The 19742-nt window shown below is 39.1% G+C and overlaps 1 protein-coding gene across 1 annotated transcript in view; it reads left to right on the top strand.

Moving 5' to 3' along the window:
* Nucleotides 1-10337: 10337 nt before the first annotated feature.
* Nucleotides 10338-19742, top strand: part of Adgrg4 (adhesion G protein-coupled receptor G4) — a 92521-nt gene continuing 83116 nt past the window's right edge. The window contains exon 1 of the mRNA XM_048457563.3: nucleotides 10338-10878. Within this exon, the coding sequence (XP_048313520.3) occupies nucleotides 10338-10878 (541 nt within the window). The remainder of the gene's footprint in view (nucleotides 10879-19742) is intronic.

Genomic DNA, 19742 nt, shown 5'->3' with positions numbered 1-19742 from the left:
GTTCACCTTCTTATTTAGTTTCTCTAGGATCATGAACTATAGGCTCAATGTCTTTTGTTTATAGCTAGTATACACTTATGAGTGAGTACATACCATATTCATCTTTTTGGGTCTGGGTAACCTCACTCAAGATTGTGTTTTCTAATTCCATCTGTATGCATGCAAAATTCAAGATGTCATCATTTTTTTTTCCGCTGAGTAGTGTTCTAATGTGTAAATATGCCACATTTTCTTTATCCATTTTTCAGTTGAGGGGCATCTAAGTTGTTTCCAGGTTCTGGCTATTACAAATAGTGCTACTTTGAACATAGTTGAACAAATGCTTTTGTAGTACGATTGAGCATCTTTTGGGTATATGCCCAAGAGTGGTATTGTTTCTTGAGTGAACATAGTCATAGTGCTTTTGGAGCCAGCACATTACACAGAGGAAAGGCAGAATGGTAAACAGTAGAACATTTTTGAGGGACTTTTTAAGTTGACTAAAAATCCATTATATTGACACAGGCTAATAGATAATAGAATTTTCATTGATCGGCAGTGAAAATATTAATGGGGAAATTGCGTTGCTTGAAGAGTAGGCCTCAAATGCTGGACTCCCCTGTTTGCCTTGCAGATGGAGATAGATACCTAGCCTAGAGTTTTATTACATATGCCCCTTTGAGTTAGTCTGTCAGGCCTGGCCTTGTGGGACCTCTTATCCTCGCAGCATAGAAACCCCTGTGGAGAGGAAGAGGCAGAGGTTCTAGTAATTTTACTGTCAGGTAATAATCATCATTCTTTTCCCATAGGTTCTCTGTACACCATTGGCCCATGCTGCCTCCTTCTCCTTCTCTATCCATATCCAATCCAATGAGTCTATTTTATGTCACTTCTGTATCCCAATCTCGTGTGTGTGTGTGTGTGTGTGTGTGTGTGTGTGTGTGTGTGTGTGTTTACCCCTTCCCTGGCCACCATTACATCCTTTCAAATTGCTTCATAGCTTCCCAAGTGGAATCCTTGCTCCACTGTAGTCAGGTTTCATTGCAGCTGCCAGAATGATCTTCTAATATATCAGTTTAAACAATGCTATTCTTTTGCTCAAAACTTTCCATGAAGTTCCTATCACAAACTACAATCCAAACCTTAAAAGGCATAACATAATCTGGTACCTTGATGCCTCCTGAGTCTCATTTTTCTACCATGCTTCCCCACTGTCTTTCTCTAGATAACGGCGTTCCTTGAAAATGGCAATACAGTTCGCTAAAAGACTTTTCTGCATGTGTTTATCCATGTCTAAGTTACCTCTTACCCCATATCTTTGTAACCCTAGTTCACCAAGGACTAAACCAGCTCTTCATCAGAAAAGCTTTCAACTAGCTTGTCAACAGTTAGCGTTCTTATTCCCCTCATTTCTGAATTTCCCATTATCTAACTCATCAGCTTGTTAATTTCCTTCAGAACACTTCTCACAATTTGTAATTATTTTATTTACTTTCTTATTGTCTGCTTCCATCCTTGCAATGTAATCTAACAAGGCCAGAGACCTTTTGTGTCATATTCGTTATATAACTGTGCTCTAATACTGTCACACAGCAAATTAATTTTCTGAAGGGCTTCTGTATTTATAAGTAAGGTAAATTATTTTGTTGGATTACCAGTGGGAAGTGTCGATAGTGGGTGGCAGATAGCAACTCTGTTCTCTGTGGCTCCTCACACTGTGACCACGACGATGCAGGTAACAGAGACTCCTTGCATTATCAGGCACCAGTGTATATAGCTGCTTAAAAAATTATGGGTTTGCTTGCCAAGAATCTTGTCTACAGATGCTTTCAATGCGTCAGAATATCGATGAGCAAGAATTGATGATAGTAAGAGCTCTTCCCTTCCCTTTGATGAGTGGGTAGTGGTATTTACCATTGGAGACACAGGAAGTGCCCTTTGCAGAATGCTCACCCAAGAGTAGTCAGATTCTCTAAACTATTAACAATTGAAACATTTTTCTTGTTGTTGTTTTGCATTGCTAGGGATGGAAACCAAGGCCTTGTGTAGACTAGGAAAACACTCTCCCAATAAACTATATTCTTAGCACTTAGCATTCAAAGTCCAAACATGACCATAGCCTTGGATGGGCTCTTTCTCCCAGGACTACTCTGCCTCCCAGATGAGTTACATATCCTGTTTTTGCTGAATTACGGCACTCCAACGCTGACTTATAGTTATTGCTCAATTATCATCACTGTTTACTACAGTCATTTTTCAGAGAGGTTTTGCATTTATGAGTAAAGAATGTACTTGTTGAGTGAGACATGAACTTTGAATACAAGATTTTGATGGGCTTTGGGCACTTCACAGTATGGTCAGTTGAGTCACGCCTTCCCCAAATTGTTGAAATCTTAATGCACAATACCTCAGAATGCGATATTGTTTAGAAATAAGGTTATCGTGAAAGTGATTTATTAAGATGTCATCATACTGGAGCAGTGAACTCCCAAGGCAATATAAAAATCTGTATTAAAAAGAGAGATTTGGGTCTGGACACACACACAGGGAAAAGACCACATAAATCTAAAGGCACATACTGGGGTGATTGCTCTGTAGGGCCACAAACACTAAGTATTAGCTACAAACCACCAGAAACTAAGAGAGGACTATGGGGCAGATTTCTCCTGGACACTCCTTAGATAGAACCACATTTGTTGACACCTTGACCTTGACGGTTAGCCTACAAAACTGTGAGACAGTAGACTTACATTGTTTAAGCTCTCTAGTGTGTGGTATGTTGTTATAGCAGCCTAGACAAATTAATAACACAGGCACTGGTGTTCTGTTGGGCTGACTAGCTTAGACATTGTCAGTCCAAAAGAGGAAAGTGGATTCTCTAACGACTGCATCACAGGGAGCAGACCACTCCCACAATGCTTGATCATAGGAGAACCCCATTTGTTCTCACCTCTAAAATGATGTCAGCTAGTCCATCTAGAACCCTCGTCCCCAGTCTTGACACATTAAGGGAAAAGTTCACGAAGAGAGAGGAAAAAGCAAGCGCGGAATACGCCCAGTAATTATTTAGTATTATCTTCAGATTAAATACATTATTTGGATCATCTGTCTTTCTGTGTTCCAAACAGTTTATTCATGTATTTAAAAATTAATTTATTTTTCCTTTGGGAGTCTGCTAGGGAGAAGTGACTCTCTGCTGATCTTTTGCCGAAAGTTCTCTAAAACCCAGGATAGGGCACAAGTTCAGTATGGTCATGCCTTCCGGATTCTACATGCACATCCCGACACTGATGCTTAGTGGACAGCTCTCCACTTTCCTGCTCGCCCACCTGGAACGCTGTCTCCTAAAACAGGGCATAACCATGTATAAAGTAAACAGATATAAAAGACCTTCTATGTGCCAATGAAATGGGACCCCGACACCTCGTGTTATATATAAATTTTGACACAAAAATAAGTGCAAGACTTAAATGCAGGAACAATTCATATAACACTATTAGAGGCAAGCACAGGATCCAATCTTCAGTGCCTGAGATTTGGTAATGAATGCTTAGAAATGACACCAAAATCACAAACAACATTAACAAAACCAAAATAGACAAGTTGGATTTAATTAACACTTAAAACTTTTATGTATCCAAAGACATTATTGTGGTAACAACCAGAATGAGAAACTATATTTGCAGATCATGTCTGATAAGGGTCTAGTATCCATAAGACTTTATAAAGACTGCTTAGTTTACTTCAACTACCCAGTAAAATATGGGCAAAGGACTTAATAGATATTTCGCCAAAGAAGATATGGTAGTAGCTGAGAAGAATATGGAGAAATACTCCATGTCATTAATTATTAGAGACAAGCAAATTAAAGTCACAACGAGATAGTATTTTGTACCTCTGAAATTAATAATAGTAATAATAAATAATAACTCAAATGTTAGTGAAGATGTGGAGAAACTTGAACCCTTATACATTGATAAGAGGAATATAAAATGTTGCATTTTAGAATATAGTTTTGCTTGTGTATGCCTGTGATCCCAGCACATGAGAAGCTGAGGCAAGAGGATCATGATTTCAAGGTCAGTCTAGGCTGTGTGTGGAGACCCTGTCTCACAACAAACATAAACGAAAACCATCTGTTTCAAAACAAAACCAAAAGCCTATAATGAATAGAATGGAATGAACTGAAGCAAATGAATGGCACAGAAAGAATTGAAAACATTTTATTGAGACAAAATGAGTGATAGCCATCATATAAACGCTGTTCCTAACAGGTAAAGATGAAACAAGCTGACAGATGAAGCAATGAAGGCAATTTAATATCCACGTAATGGGATGCTATTTAGCCATGGGAAAAAGGGGGTACCAGTTCATGCTACAACATGTGAAATAAAAAAGCTACACATTTTATGATTGCATAGCCTAATTCCATTTCTGTTCCTGGGATAAAATACCACAACGAAACAACTTAATGGAGGAGCAGGTTTGTTTGTCTCACAATTCCAAGCCACAGTTCATCATTCTGGAGAAGTCAAGACAGGAACTCAGGCATCCAGTCATATCACATCCAGTTGGAAGGCAGAAACAAACGCATCTATCCTGACTTCCGGCTTCTTACTGCTAGCTGCTCCCTGCCTAGGAAGCGGTGCTGCCCAGAACCAACAACTAAATAATTCCTCAACTGAGAATTTTCCTAGTTGATTCTAGGTTGTAGCAAGTCAAGGTTTAAAACTAACTAGCCAAATGAAATGCCCAGAGCTGGCAAATTCACAGAGATAGAAACCACCTTGCCAGTTATCAGGGATATGGGATGGGGCAAACATAGACAGACCCACTGCTTGTTAGGAGCAAGCTCTCTTTGGGGGTGCAGAAAGTGTTCTGAAACTAGATAATGATCATGTTATATACTAATTCAAACATGCTAAATGCAGCTGAAATTATATATTTGAAAATGGTGAATTTCCCAGTAGAAATAAAATGGTGCTTGGTGCTCCTTGGGATGAAAACATAGGTATCCTAATTAGGCTTCTGATAAGTTTTCTTTAAAGGAGAACATGATTATGTTATAATGTTAAGTGAAAAAAGCAAGGATCCTGGAACAAACAAAATCCACACATAGAGGAAAAGAGTTAGAGGAAATATATCAGCACATTGATATCACCTGCTTCTTGGTGACAGGGCTCTCTAGTTGACTTTGGTATCCTCTTTTAAGTTTTTGACGATTTTCACTATTCCCTTAAAACAACCCATACAGGCTTAGAGAGATGACCCAGTGATTAAGAGCACTTGCTGCTCTCCCAGAGGACTTGAGTTCAATTCTCAGGACTTACATGGTTGTGTAACTCCAGTACCAGGGGTTTGGATGCCCTCTTCTGATCTCTGCAGGCACTAGGCATGTACCTGGTGTATAGATATACGTGCAGGCAAAATACTCCCCCTCCCACAACATTTTTAAAAATTAAAAACCATACAAAATCATCACTATTATGATAGAAAGAATACCCCCTCCCTTTATGCAGGAAAAACAGCAAATAGAATTTAGAGTAAAAGGAATGAGTGTATAGAGGTAAAGAGACACAGGGAAGCCCAAACCAAGAGAGAACATACTTTGGGGGAGCAATCATGCAATGTGGTCTTGAGGATTGGCAGGGAGCAGATGGCAGCATCCAAGCAGACATCTGCAATGGACAGCAAAATCACATGCAAAGGCACAGGTGACCTTTTAAGCATGCCCTAGAGAGGCCCACTGGAGAAGACTTGCGTAGCCAAACAGAAGGGCCAAAGCCCTGTTCACTTTGCCATAGCCCTACCTCCTCAGAGGCCTGCCTGCCAGATTCCTGGAGGTTGCAAAAGGGCACAGAGGGGGCACAGATGAAGTTGCAGAAGAAAGAGATTTCTACTGATGACACTGACAAACATTGCAGTTGGCATTTACATAGCACTTCATAGTTTATAGACACTGATACCCTAAATAGTAGTATTGTGTCATCTTTTATGATGCCCTCCCACCCCAGATCTGATAATTACTATTCCCATATTACCATGGGAAAAGAAAGCATAAAGAAGTGACAGAAATTTGTTTGTTTGTTTGTTTTCGAGACAGGGTTTCTCTGTTTAACAGCCTGGCCTCGAATTCATAGAGATCCACCTGCCTCTGCCTCCTAAGTGCCAGGATTAAAGGTGTGCAGCACTGCCACTGTCCAGCAGGAATTTGTTGAGCATTTGTATAGCACTCACTATCTGCCAGACACTGTCCTGAGAGCTTTAAATGCACTAATTGCTCCCTTCCGAGGGTCTAGTAGAAGAAAGAACTGGGACACAAGTCTAATATTTTTGACTCTACACCACATTATTCTCACATTTAAGTGAAGTTTATCTTGGCAGAATCCAAAGTAAAGCTAATAAAGCCACAGGCAATTCTATCTATCTATGTATCTATCTATGTATCTATCTATCTATCATCTCTCTCTCTCTCTATCTATCTATCTATCTATCTATCTATCTATCTATCTACCTATCTATCTACCTACCTATCATCTATCTATCTATCTATCTATCTATCTATCTATCTATCTATCTATCTATCAAACCAGCTATATACCTCATTTTTCTGACTAAAAATGATCATGACTGTTTAAATATTATTTAAAATATGAAGATATTAATGAAATAAGTAGAATATAAAATAAAAAAATTCCAGAATCTCAATCTAGATGATCATTTTTAAATTAATGCATGTTCTTTCAGACTTTAAATACTTTTTTTGAGACAGGGTCTCACTATATGGCTCTTAACACCTTGGAATTTGCTACATAGATCAAGCATATTCTTGACCTTACAGAGAACCACTTGGTTCTGCCCCTTGACTTCTGGGATTAAAGGAATGTGTCACCATGCACTATATATACACGCCTGAGTCCCATTTCACAAAGCATTCGACCTTGAAAAGCATCTCTGCGACTATATGAATCTGCCTTATGTGTTTTCATACCCTGTTGTAGAGAGGTAACAATATTTCCAACTATTACCAGTCATCTATTGACACATTCAGTAATGCTTCAATAGATAGCCTTGCAAATCTGGATAACTACTGAGAATAAGCGACCGTTGAGTGCTCAGCCCTAAGCAGGGTATCTGTGTCACCTACTTCAAGTCCCAGGAACGCTGTGGATGAGAGGCTAGAACTGCTACAGGGACTAAGCTCCGTCTTCTGGATCTGACATGACCCATGCAATCATGAGCACACCGCAGCTGGGATTACTGGCATAAATCCTCTTCCAACAAGGAAGGAAGAAAGGAGGAGCATGAGAGTAGTAAGGGGACTAGTTTGGAAAAAAGGGGATTCATGGGAGTGGGGAGGGGTTAAGACAGGATGCTGAGGTAGAACGTGGTCTCAGCGCACTCTATACAAGTATGAAGTTGTTCAAACTAAGAACTCCCAACACCACCACAATATATCCTTGTACTTGCATCTCTGTAAATCTATCTCTGTGTATATGTGTATTCGTCTAGAATAAGCTGATGGAACTGCAATTGCAAGGTCAAAAGTATATGTACAATTATACACAATAAAAATTGTCACAGATATTCACAAATTGCTTTTCAAAAATGCTTCTTAATTGGCCCTCCTACTAGCAGCAAGGAGAAATGACTCATTTCCCCGCAGGCCTGCCAATACTAGGTATTCTCAACTTGTGAAAACTCCAGCAGTCTAGAGCAGGGCATTGTAGCACACACTTATATTCCCATCGCAGTGAGGGGTAAGGTGGAGCCAGGAGGATCATGAGTTTGAGGCCTTCCAGGGCATATTGGGCTATATACCAAGACCCTATCTCAGAAGAAAATAGCTTTCAAAAACCAGTGTACTAGAAAGACATAGTACACCATCCTTTCAGTATGTTTGAATATATGAAATGATATACTTCTTTATATTGTCAGTCTTCATATTTCTGATTTTGTAAATTGATTGTTCCTTTCATTTGATAACTGACTTTGTATAAGTGAACTGAAGAGAGAAGATGTCATCAGAGACTACCTAAGATTATGATGCATTATTTTTAAAGGGCTAGCTAAGGAAACCCTACAGATTTATGCTCACCATAAACTGCATTCTTATATGTTGCATTTGATGTTATTTTACTGAACTGAACAGAAAAACACTGCTAAGCAACAATAACTGATACTTGAACTTCATGGTGGTTATCATCTTGTTTCATGATTTATTAACCACATGATGGTAAGATAATATAATCACATAAACTGGGAACAACAGGAGTTCTTGCATGTTGGTGTAGTGTGTATGTGTGCAGATCCAAATTAAGAATGTGTGTGTGTGTGTACATGCAAGCTGAGGATGTGTGGAAGTGTGTATGGACAGGAATGTACTTATGAGTCTCTGCTTTAAAGGGTGTTAAGTACTGGAATGGAGAGAGAGGGAGAGCATGATCAGAGATTGTCTGGAGCCTCTCATTTGGCATTGTATCTCAGAACCAGGAAAGTGGTCACTTCTGTTAGCCTCTGTAAGGTATTGTCATAGCTATCACTGTTTCAGACCAGTGTTCCTAGTATTCCCACCATAAAGTAGTAGATATAGGTTGTAACTGCGTTTTGTCATGGGGCTTTTGAGTTATCTTGGGCTGTGTGGGGACTGGAAGTTGATATTGGGAGATCTTCAGATATTTGTATGTTAGCTATGGTCTCCAAGGTGTCTAGTGGTGACTGTACTCTCACTCAATAGTGTCTTATGACATAGGGGCACGCCTACTTTCATTTTTGTAGATATTATAAAATGGCTTGTCAAAGTACTGTAGCACAGCTTGAAACAGGTTTAGGGAACATCGTGGAAGAGGAGGCGGAAAGAACGCAAGAGACGGATGATAGGGAGGAGTGTTGTGGAGTGCTCTTTTCTGGACATGGCATGAACTCACAGGTGCAGTGGTGACAAGACTACAAAAGACTTGGCCCATCCCCACTCCATCACTGATGGAGGAGGAAACGTCTCCCTTCCAGAGAGAGCAGGTGTAATCTGTTAAAAGATATAGAGTGGGAGTCATGTTCCTCAGTGACATAGCCACTGGTGCATTGTCTCCACTCAACCAAATACATCCCACATACTCAGGCGTGCAACCCTAATTCAATTTAGTGTGTTCACAAAAAATAGGCATGAAAATAGGAAAGGAAATACAGAAGAAGGGATTTGGTGGGAGGGCAAAATTGATGAGAAAGGATAATGTAAGCTTTGATCGAAGAATATTTTATATAATATATATATGTATATATACATATATATATAATATACAATTGTGTATAATTGTAGAAGAATAAATAAAAAGTCTCACTGAGATGTCTTTCAGTGATATTTGAAAGGACTTTGTGAATATCATTTTATTTTATCTTCAAATAATCTTAAAAAACCTTGAAGATAGGGTTTATTGGTCACAGGTTCTAATGTAATTGATGGTTCCTTGTGGTGACAGATGTTTAACACTTTGGCTCTAAATTCCCATTTTTCTGAAGCAAACACTGAGGCCGGGGTAGGTTCAGTTACTTGTTCGAGGTTTAAGAGCTGATGAGCACCAGAGCCAGGGCTCCCAAGCTGTATGACTTTCAGTAGCAGTGACTGGTTCCGTGGATGTCTTGAGGTCTTTAAGTCAATGTGGGCCTTAGGAAGGAAATGGGAGGATGCCCTGTGTAGGGCCATGTCTGCCATTCATTCCCGAGGCCAAGCAGACATCCTGGAGCTTCGGGGATGCCCAGTTATGCAGCCCTCAAGCCTTTGTCAGGGCCTTCCAGTGAGAAGCAGTCTCAAGAGGCACAAGAAATCAGTGATTTGGCTCAGAAAAAGGCATTGGGGAAGCAAATTGCTGTTGCATCATGAATGTAATAAGGCAGTTAAGTGGGTGGAAATAATTCTCTTTTGATTATATGCATGAGGACTGTGTAGCAAATTTGAAGTCCAGGCTGCCTTTTTTTTTGGCCTTTTCCTCCCACTAGCCACACTTCTATGTGTCCAAACTGTCCAGCAGGTGTGTGCTTGGGGAACACTTAATCTAACTTTTCATATTAGCCCAGGTAAAATAGAATCAGGGAGAAACTCTTCTGCCAAAAGAATCACACATCACTGTCAAATAGAGATGATTTTTGTATATCTACTATTTCCTTATTTGCATCAAGATTGACTCATAATTATATTGTACAATTTGACTATACTGCCAAAGATGATAGGAAAAAAACGAACTGAAATTTCATTTGTTTTCTCTTTTCTTTTTCTCCAAATTTGCACAGATTCATTTTCCCTGAAAGGAAAAAGGCTGGATTTTTATGGAGAAGGCGAGACATATGTCAGTCTGGCCAATACCATGCCTGAACTCAGCCATCTCACAGCGTGCATTGATCTGATATCCATGACTGAGAGCTCCCATCACTGGATGGCTTTCTCTTATATTACTAACAATACTCTCCCGGGAAGAGAAGGTATAGACCTTGGACTTGCGGGAGACCAGGAGCAGCTGATACTGTACATCTTTGGCAAGACCTTTTACCTCAGCTATCACCTGACTCCGTTTCACTGGCATACCATGTGCTTGACGTGGGATGGAGTGAAGGGCAGATTAGAGCTCTTCCGGAACGAAGAAAGGATACTTGCAATAATGGATCAGCCACACAGCCTGCCTTCTGATGGGACTTTGGTCTTAGGGCACTTTACCAGGAATGGAGAGATCCCGATTAAAACTGTGGTACCTCGCTTTACCGGTAGCTTGTATTACTTTCAGCTCTGGGACCGCATCCTGGAAAATGAGGAGTTTATGACATGCTTATATGGAAATGTAGTTAGTTGGGAAGATGACGTTTGGCTCATGCACAAGATAAGTCCAACTCTTGACAGGAGACTGCGCTGCTGTGAGTAACTTACACCTTTTTTTTCCTCAGCAAGGGTAGAATTGGTGCATCCCTGCTCTGTTCACAAATAAGGCTGAAATTATCCATTCCTAGATCAAGGCTCTGTCTTCCTTCAAGGCACCCAAGGCTCCCACAATTTTGTCACCTGCTTTTTGATGTAGAGAAAACACTGTTTTCTTTTCCCTATTTGTTTTTAATATAACTTCAAACTCATAAAGAATATATGTGAACAACAAAATCTATATATTTATTTACCTATGCTTGTCAATGGTTAATCCTTTTTTGTCCACCTGCTTTATCATTCTTATTTTCATCTCTTTCTTGCTCTGCATTCGCCCATCAGTCTGTCTGTCTGTCAGTCAGTCTCTGTCTCTGTCTGTCTGTCTGTCAGTCAGTCTCTGTCTCTGTCTGTCTGTCTGTCTGTCTGTCTCTCTCTGTCTCTATCTCTGTCTCTGTCTCTGTCTCTGTCTCTGTCTCTCTCTCTCACACACACACACACACACACCATATCACATTCCTCATTTGTTTTGGGGTCAAGAGAGTAAGAAGAAGGCATGATTCTTACTTACTCACATTTGTCTCAGCGTATGTACCCTAAGGATTAGAAATTGTATTTAATTGTATCGCAGCAAAGAAAACAAATTTTAACATGAATACAACATTAACATCTAATTCCTAGCTGATCTTAAAATTTAGTCAACTATTCTAATAATTTCTTTTGTAGTTTTTGTTTGGCCTAAGGTCTGTTTTATAACCATGCATTGCATTTAGTTACCAAGTCTCTTTACATCTTCAGTCCTTCCTTTTGTTTTGTAACCTAGACATTAGCCCACTTGTTTCATGGACCATCCCTTAGTTTGGATTTGTCTGTTTTTTTTTTTTTTTGGTAGCTAAATTCTGGCTGTGTATTTTTGGTAAGAATACTGCAAAAGTGATGCTTTTCTCTCAGTAGAAACATGGGGCCAAATTGTCCCCATATTCATAATGATAAATTTGATTACTTGGTTTTGATGTCTGTCAGAGTTTGTCACTGGAAACGTGGTATCCTTCACAATTAATTTCTTGGGAGATGTTTGAAGACAATGTAAACATCCTTCTATCAAACTGTTTGTTGTTTGTTGTTTCAAGACAGAGTTTCTCTGTGTAACAGTCCTGGATGTCCTGGAACTCTCTCTGTAGACCAGGCTGGCTACAACCTGGCAGAGATCTGCCTGCCTCTGCCTTCCAAGTGCTGGGTTAAAGGTGTGTGCCATCACTGTCCAGCTTCTCCTAGTCTATTATTCTATTTTAAGGAAGACATCTTCCTTCTTTCAAATTAATTAATTAATTCATGTTTATTTGTATAGACATACACTTATGGATTCTAATTTACTCATTAGGTTTCCAATTGTTACTATCGCTTATTTTGATATGACAGTTGTTGCATATTTGGCCAGTGAGAACCCTTCAACCTGGCCCCCCTGTCCCTTTGACACATCCCATTATTATTTCCATATTTTCTGGCTTTCTGGTAAAAGAGGAATTTTGCAGGCTCATTTGATACCTTTTTCTGTTCAACCTAAGAGTCAGCCATTTTGCCAAGGAGACCTGGTTCCTTTTGGTATATATATATACATACACTGTAATTCATAAATATGATAACACACATATATTTATTATATATATATATATATTACTTTTCTTGGTATAATGATGTTTACTAAAGCCTTCTTGGAATTATATATGTATATTTATCCTTCTCTCTTGTCTTGAGATGGCAATATAGGGTTACTTTTCTCGATACAATGGCATTTTCCTTTCAACTTCTATCATGATCAACAGCAGCATCCCTGAAGTACATGTGTTCAGTGACAATAGGATTTTTCAGAAATGTGTGCGTTCTGTTCTTTGACTTTGTCAACAAGTTAGGCAAAGAATAGGGCCTAGGTCTAGACCGAGGAATGTTCACATAAGGTTTGGGGGATACGCTTTCTGGGTGCAGAATGGGTTGAAGACAGCAGCACATTGCACTGGGTTTCTGTTGATTTGGGACCAGTATGGAAGAATATGAAAACTATTCTTTATGATTTTAGGTGAAGACACTGGTTTTGTTGTTGGTTTCCCTCCTTTTTGAGGTCTTCCATATAAAGGAGACTAGCTCTAATTACAAAACTGAGTTAGAGATTAAGAAATCAAGCCTGAATGGCTTATTCAACATATAATGGAATTTTACTTTTGTTCTAAGGAACCAGAAGACCAGCTTTTATAAATGCACAAGCTTTAGAGCAGCCTTTGAGAATACAAGAAAGAGTTCTCCCTGCTCCCCCAACCAAATGGCTGATAAATAACCAAGTCTAACTAAAATTAAGGTGCTGCACAACCCTCATTTATTTTTTCTCTCTTGTACACTTTTTTCCTTTATTTTTTAAAAGAAAACAAACTATCTTTTTTCATTTTACATACATATCCCAGTTCCCACTCCCTCTCCTCCTCCCATTCCCTTCACCTTTCCCCATCCCACCTCCCATCCACTATCCAGGAACTGATGGAGACAGGGACAGAGAACTTCAGCAGAGCACTGGGATGAGCTCCCAAAGTCCAGTCAAAGAGTCGGAGGAGTGAGAATATGAGCAAAGAGGTCAAGACCATGAAGGGGACACCCACTGAAACATTCTACCTGAGCTAATGGGAGCTCACCAGCTCTGACCAGACAGGGAAGGAACCAGTATAGGACCAAACCAGACCCTCTGAATGTGGCTGACAGTTGTATGGCTGGGCAGACTGAGGGACCACTGACAGTGGCACCAGGATTTGTCCCTACTGTTTGTACTGGCTTTTTGGGAACCCATTCTCTTTGGATGTATATCTTGATCAGCTTAGATATAGTAGGGAGGGTCTTAGACCTTCCCCAAAGCAATGCGTCTTGTACACTTTTTAAGATACAAATATACATCCATTGTCTTGGGCTGAGTCCTTCTAAATATGATACATAATAACCCAAAATACCAAACAGGAAAAACATCACCTAAAATGACAATTAAGCAAAAGAACAGAAAATGTTCTCTCTCCTATTCAGGTTTCTCCAAGTGTTCTTTCAAAACCTTTCAATAGGAGTTCCTCAACTGAGGGACAGAGTAGCCTAGACTGAGTTGAAAAAGCCTTGAAATTGTCTAAAGCAGCCACATAGATTTTTTTTCCCCCTGAAGACAGAGGCTCAAGTTTCCGGTATATTCTGGAAATATTAGTTCCTGCCTTTTACCAAGTTCTTGCCAAGGTCTAGGCATTTTAAAGATTAAGAAAAGAGAGGTGATAAGCATTCTCTAAGATTACCAGTCAAGGGCGTTGTGCTGCTGGCGTTTAAGCAGAGATGTTACAAAACCCATGTTCCTTTCACTCCTACACCATATAGGACAGTCTAAGCCAGGGCATCTCTACCTTCCTAATGCTGAAACTCCTTAATACAGTTCCTAAGGTTGGGATGAGCCCCAACCAGAAAATTATTGTTGTTACTTCATAACTGTAATTTTGCTGCTGTTATGAATTGCAATGGTAATATTTTACATGGAGGATATCCAATATGAAACCCTTGTGAAGGGGTCATTGAACCCCCAAAGGAGTCATGACCCACAGTTGAGAACCACTTGACTAAGGAGAATCTGTGGCTTTACATGCTTCTAGGGTCATAGGTGCTTCCTTTGCAGGGGATTTCCGCTGCTGACAGCCCACCTGCAGGAATCAGGTAAGCAGCTTGAGTCACTGCCATCCTCACCACTGAAAGAAGGGTAATAGCATCAAATTTGTCTCATTTCTGTCTTCGTCATAGGATAGCTAGGAACATGATGGGTAAATAGAAGTGATTACAGCATGCCTAGCTTCAGCTTTTGTCTAATACATTTATATTTATGGTCTATAGAAGGATTATGACCCTTAAAGATAAATTTTAATGAGCACATTACTAGGTTACAAATCTCAATAAATCTGTTTACACATAAAAATATATACACATACATTTTTATTCATGAGAGCAAGGTTTTGGGGGAACATGTAACAGAAAACCATGACCCCTATCTAGGTTTAATGACCATGTACTCACGACAGTTGGAGCTAACTCAGGAATATTTAAACAGCATGGTGATAAATAGTAACCATATAGGTGCCGGTTATTATAAATTTATTTCTGGGAAGATTAAAGTTTCTTTAATTTTGAAACTTTCACCATGTGATATACATGGTTGTGAATGAAATAATTTTAACAATACAAAAATGTGCAAAGCAAAACTTACCCTTCAGTTTTTTCATAGAGGTATCTATTCTTAAAATATAGTTTTATGTTGTATATAAGTACATATGCACATATGCATGTATATGTATGGTATGTACAATTTAACACATAAAACACACATACTTAACTACATATTGTCCTACAAGTTGATTGAACAGTAGTATTATCATGGACATAAAAGTACATTTAAATCTATTTTTGGAGTTCTCTATATTTTATGGTATATATGTAACTTGATTTATTTAGCTGACCTACAATTAATGGATATTTAAATTGCTTCACTGTTTCAGCCATAAATAATGCCACAACAAATTTCCTCATGTGAGTATGCATCTTGTTTTTTGGCTTGAAATGTAGATTTTTTTTCCTAAGAATACTATTTTTCAGAAAAAGTAAACGAGCTTTTATAATTTTATTGATCTTAGCACTTGCCCAGTTATTTTATCAATGTTCACTAAAATTAATATACCTCTCCAGGTAAAATTAATAAATACATATAGTAAAAAGATAATACATAAAGGTATAAATAAAATCTCCTTTCACTGCAATTCCTTACCCCAAGTGACTCTCCTCAAAAGTAACAATTGTTAAGTACTTAGGCAGAAAGGAACTTTGGTTTAAACATGTATCTTTTTCTTAACTTAACCAGTATGGATTGATGATATTTCAATTTCAGAAAATGTAGAACTCCCCGATTATTTTGGGGTATAGGCTATAGAATGGATATAGTAGAGTAGGGTACCCTATACTTTAGTCCATAAGGTCAAGCCATTTAAAGAACTTTTTTTGTTTCCAGTTTTGCCCATGACAAAAGCCTCCATGATTTTAAAGTAGTAGGTGGTGACAAAAATTGTTGAAGCAACCATTTAGCACCAATACAAACTTTAGTTCTTCTCTTGCTTTCCGTTCAGAAACATGAAACAACAAAGGATTTGTTCTAATGTGTGAATGTATGAAGACAAGGAGTCTACCAAATACACAGAAATAAAATTCCTCTTGGTTATGTATCAGAGACCTCCTCCTATTGAAAAGAATGAAACGCTATGAACTGAGTCCATCTTGGGAAATCTACAGTCTATTAAAGCATAACAGTCCTCCATCTGTGGAGGCATTGATTTGTTGAGCTTTATTAATTGATAGAATGTTCCAGCTGCCTTGGATTACTTATGAAATATGTAGAGATGGATTGTATTGTCGGTGTCCTTTCTAAAGGCCTTTGTTTGCCTCGCTATTAATCCCTCTATCCAATTATCGGCTCTCATCCGGACAATTCTGTGGTGATGGGCTCTACAGCTAACAGACAACTTGGCCTTGCCCTTGTACACCAATTCTTTCTGCTAGCCTCGTTTTTCATCAGGAAAGATAAGCATGAACAGTTGTAGTTCACTTCGACCTCCCTTATTGGTATTCTCCCGCACAGGGTGACATTCTGTAGACTCAGAGATGGGGTTTGTAGCTGGCCTCTCTCTTACAAGATTCATTTTCTACTTCCTTACTTGAGAACTGAAATCAGGCACCATTTTGGCAAAGCAGTTTTTATTTTATTTTATTATTCAAAGATACTCATTTTGGATTTTCATACCCCATGGGCAATTCTGTTTGTGGCAGTTTCTGGTCACTATTATTTCTCACAAATTTAATCAACACATTGAATTATATTTACAGAGTTTGTGATTGAAAGAAAAGCCAGATGCAGTATGCGAGCTAGAACAACACACAGATTTAATATGAGTTGATATATCCAAATCACAACCAGAATTTGGTATCTTGCTAAATGTTCTACTTAATATTCTGTTGGCAGGTACATCTGCCACCAAATGCCTCATAAATATTCAGCTACTCTATACCTCTGATCTCCAGCTCCAAATGACTACACTAACACAATTTAATCTAGAATGAAAGAGCAAATGGCAATTAAGCCCATAGGCCCCTGTGCTTTCGCATGGATTATCTCCACTTTAACATACAGACAGGGAGACTCATGTATGTAATTTCTGAAGTGATCATTTGTTCATAAACAGAAATAGAATGAGTGTGGCAAAATAGGCTGGATCCCATGGATTTTGAGATCCCTACAGTACAAATGGATATTTGTATTTGATATTTAATATTGCTTTACTGTCTGGGCATTAGGTGATTTTATAGTTGTTGTATTCATTTAAATTTTAAAAATGTGTTTCTATTATGTGTATGTCGTTTTACCTGAATGTGTTTCCACGTACCCTGTGTGAGCCTAGAGCCCACAGAGGGCAGAAGAGGGCATTGGATCCCCTGGGACTGGAGTTACAGATAGTTGTGAGCCATCATGTGGTTGCTGGGAATCGAGCCTAGGTCCTCTGGAAGAGCAGCCAGTGCTCTCAACCACTGAGAAATCTTTCCAACCCCCACTACATGTTTTGTTTTTAACCAAAAGTTTTAATAAAATAACTGTAGATTCCAGCACAGTTAGAGATTCCTTCTATACCACACATAGTTTACCTTAATGGCAACATTATGTAAGACTTTAGTATGGGAGAAAGGATACTAACATTGCTATAATGCACCATTGTTTTCAGATTTCTCTAGTTATACTGGCACACATTTTTGCGTGTATATTAAATTCTGTGTGATTTTATTATGTGTGTTTATTGGCGTCTCCACCGCCAGAGTCAGTTCTGAGGACTTTTTACACCATAGACCTCCCTCATGCTGAACCTTCTCACCATACCCAGCTCACGTGGTTTTCTCCGGTCCCTGCCCCTTAACGATGATGATTAGATCTTCTGTCTCTAAAATTTTGTCATCTTAAAAATATAAAACTACGTGGCTTCAGAAGCCCTCTTCTGGCCTCAGAGGGTACTGGTATATGTGTGGTGCACAGACAGGCATGCAGACAAAACCGCCAGGCACAGAAATAAATTAATAAATAATAAAATTGAAAAAATATATGAATGCAATTCTGCAGCATGTGGCCTTTAGAGTGTGGCTTTCTGCTGCTCAGCCTAACTCTTTGGAGAGCAGGTAGTTATTGTGTATCCACAGTTTGTTCCCTTTCATTGCGAATGACGTGCTTGGTTCACAACTCTTCTTTTAGCCTGTAGCGAGTTCCGGGCCTGATTCCAATGTGGGTCTATTACAAAAATGTTATGAATGGTTTCATGTAAGCAGAAGTTGTTTTCCTCCGTGGTCAGTGCTTAGTTTACCTTGTGGATCATGTGAGACAGTTGCAGGTATAGTTTTATAAGGAACTGCTGTACAGGTGGACGTCCATTCTTATCCACACTGGCAGAGCAATCCAGTTTCTCTGCTTCCTTGGTGGCGTTTAGAGGTACATATTTAAAACATGCTTGTTGATGTGTAGTGATGCTTCACAGTGCTTTGAATTTGCATTTCCTTGGTGCCCAGTGATGTTCAACATCTCTCCCTGTGCTTTCTTGACATCTGTTTGTTACTCCCCTCCACTTTTGGTTTTTTGAGGCAGAGTTTCTGTGTGTAACAGTCTTGGCTGTCCTGGAACTCGCTCTGTAGACCAGGTTGGCCTTGAACTCATAGATCTGCCTGTCTCTGCCTCCTGATCACTGGGCCTAAAGGTGTGTGTCACACTTCTGCTGTGTCTCTTGCTTTTTTTAATTTTTTTTTAAAAAATCAGGGCATTTGTTTGTATTACTGTTTAGGTTTTAAAATTTATAGTTATTAAATTTTATTAGCTCTTTGAAAGTCTTGTACAATGTTTTTTGATCATATTCCCCTCCTCCAGTTCTCCCCAACAGATCCACTGTCCTTCCCCATTCACCCACTTAGTTTCAAAAGTCCTTTTGATAGTGCATACACTGAAAATACTTGATAGCTACTTTGAAAATGTCTTCTCCTGCTCCAAAGAATTAAAAAAAAAACCCTCTTTCATATGGACTTTCACAGGGCAGAAACTTAATAAAGTCTAATTTATTTTCGCAGTTTGTGGGTTTGAGGTTAAATCCAAGGACTCTTAGCCCCAGACTCTAGTACTTTTTATTCCTTTTTCTTGTGTTACAATGAGGAGCTGTAGCTAGAGTCTCTATCTTTTGCCTTGTTCCCAGTCTTTGTAGGAAAGCACTCAGCGTTTCACCATTATAACAGGCTTCTTCTCATTTTAACATTTACTTTTACGGAAAATCACACTGCGTTCTGCCTGTGTATGTGTCTGTGCACCACGTGCATGCTCAGTGTTCACAGCGGTCAGAAAAGAGTGTTAGGTCCCCTGGAAGGGAGCTACCCATGATCATGAGCAGCCATGTGTCTGCTGAGAATGGGACCCAGGTCCCCTGGAAGGGCAGCTAGTGTTCTTCACCTCTGAGCTATTTCTCCTCCCCCTGCTGCGAATTTCTTGACAAAGCTCTTTCCAAGTTGCTGCAAATTCCTTCTATTCCTTACCCACTGAGAAATGTTATCGTGAATGAATGTGGTAAGATTTTGTTAAATGCTTTTATGCATCAATTGATAAGAGCATGTCATTTTCCATCTTTAACTTTTTGATATAGTGGATGTTGATTGTTTTCCCAATGCTTAACAAGTCTTGCATATCCGGATCCAGCAGCACCACTTGATCATGGTATAGGACTTCTACAGACTGCTGCATTCAGGTTGC

Source organism: Myodes glareolus, chromosome X (genome assembly GCF_982192425.1).
Source record: "Myodes glareolus chromosome X, mMyoGla1.1, whole genome shotgun sequence".
Lineage (NCBI taxonomy): Eukaryota > Metazoa > Chordata > Mammalia > Rodentia > Cricetidae > Myodes > Myodes glareolus.
The sequence above is the reverse complement of the archived record's forward strand: the minus strand, read 5'-3'. Positions and strand labels throughout refer to the sequence as shown.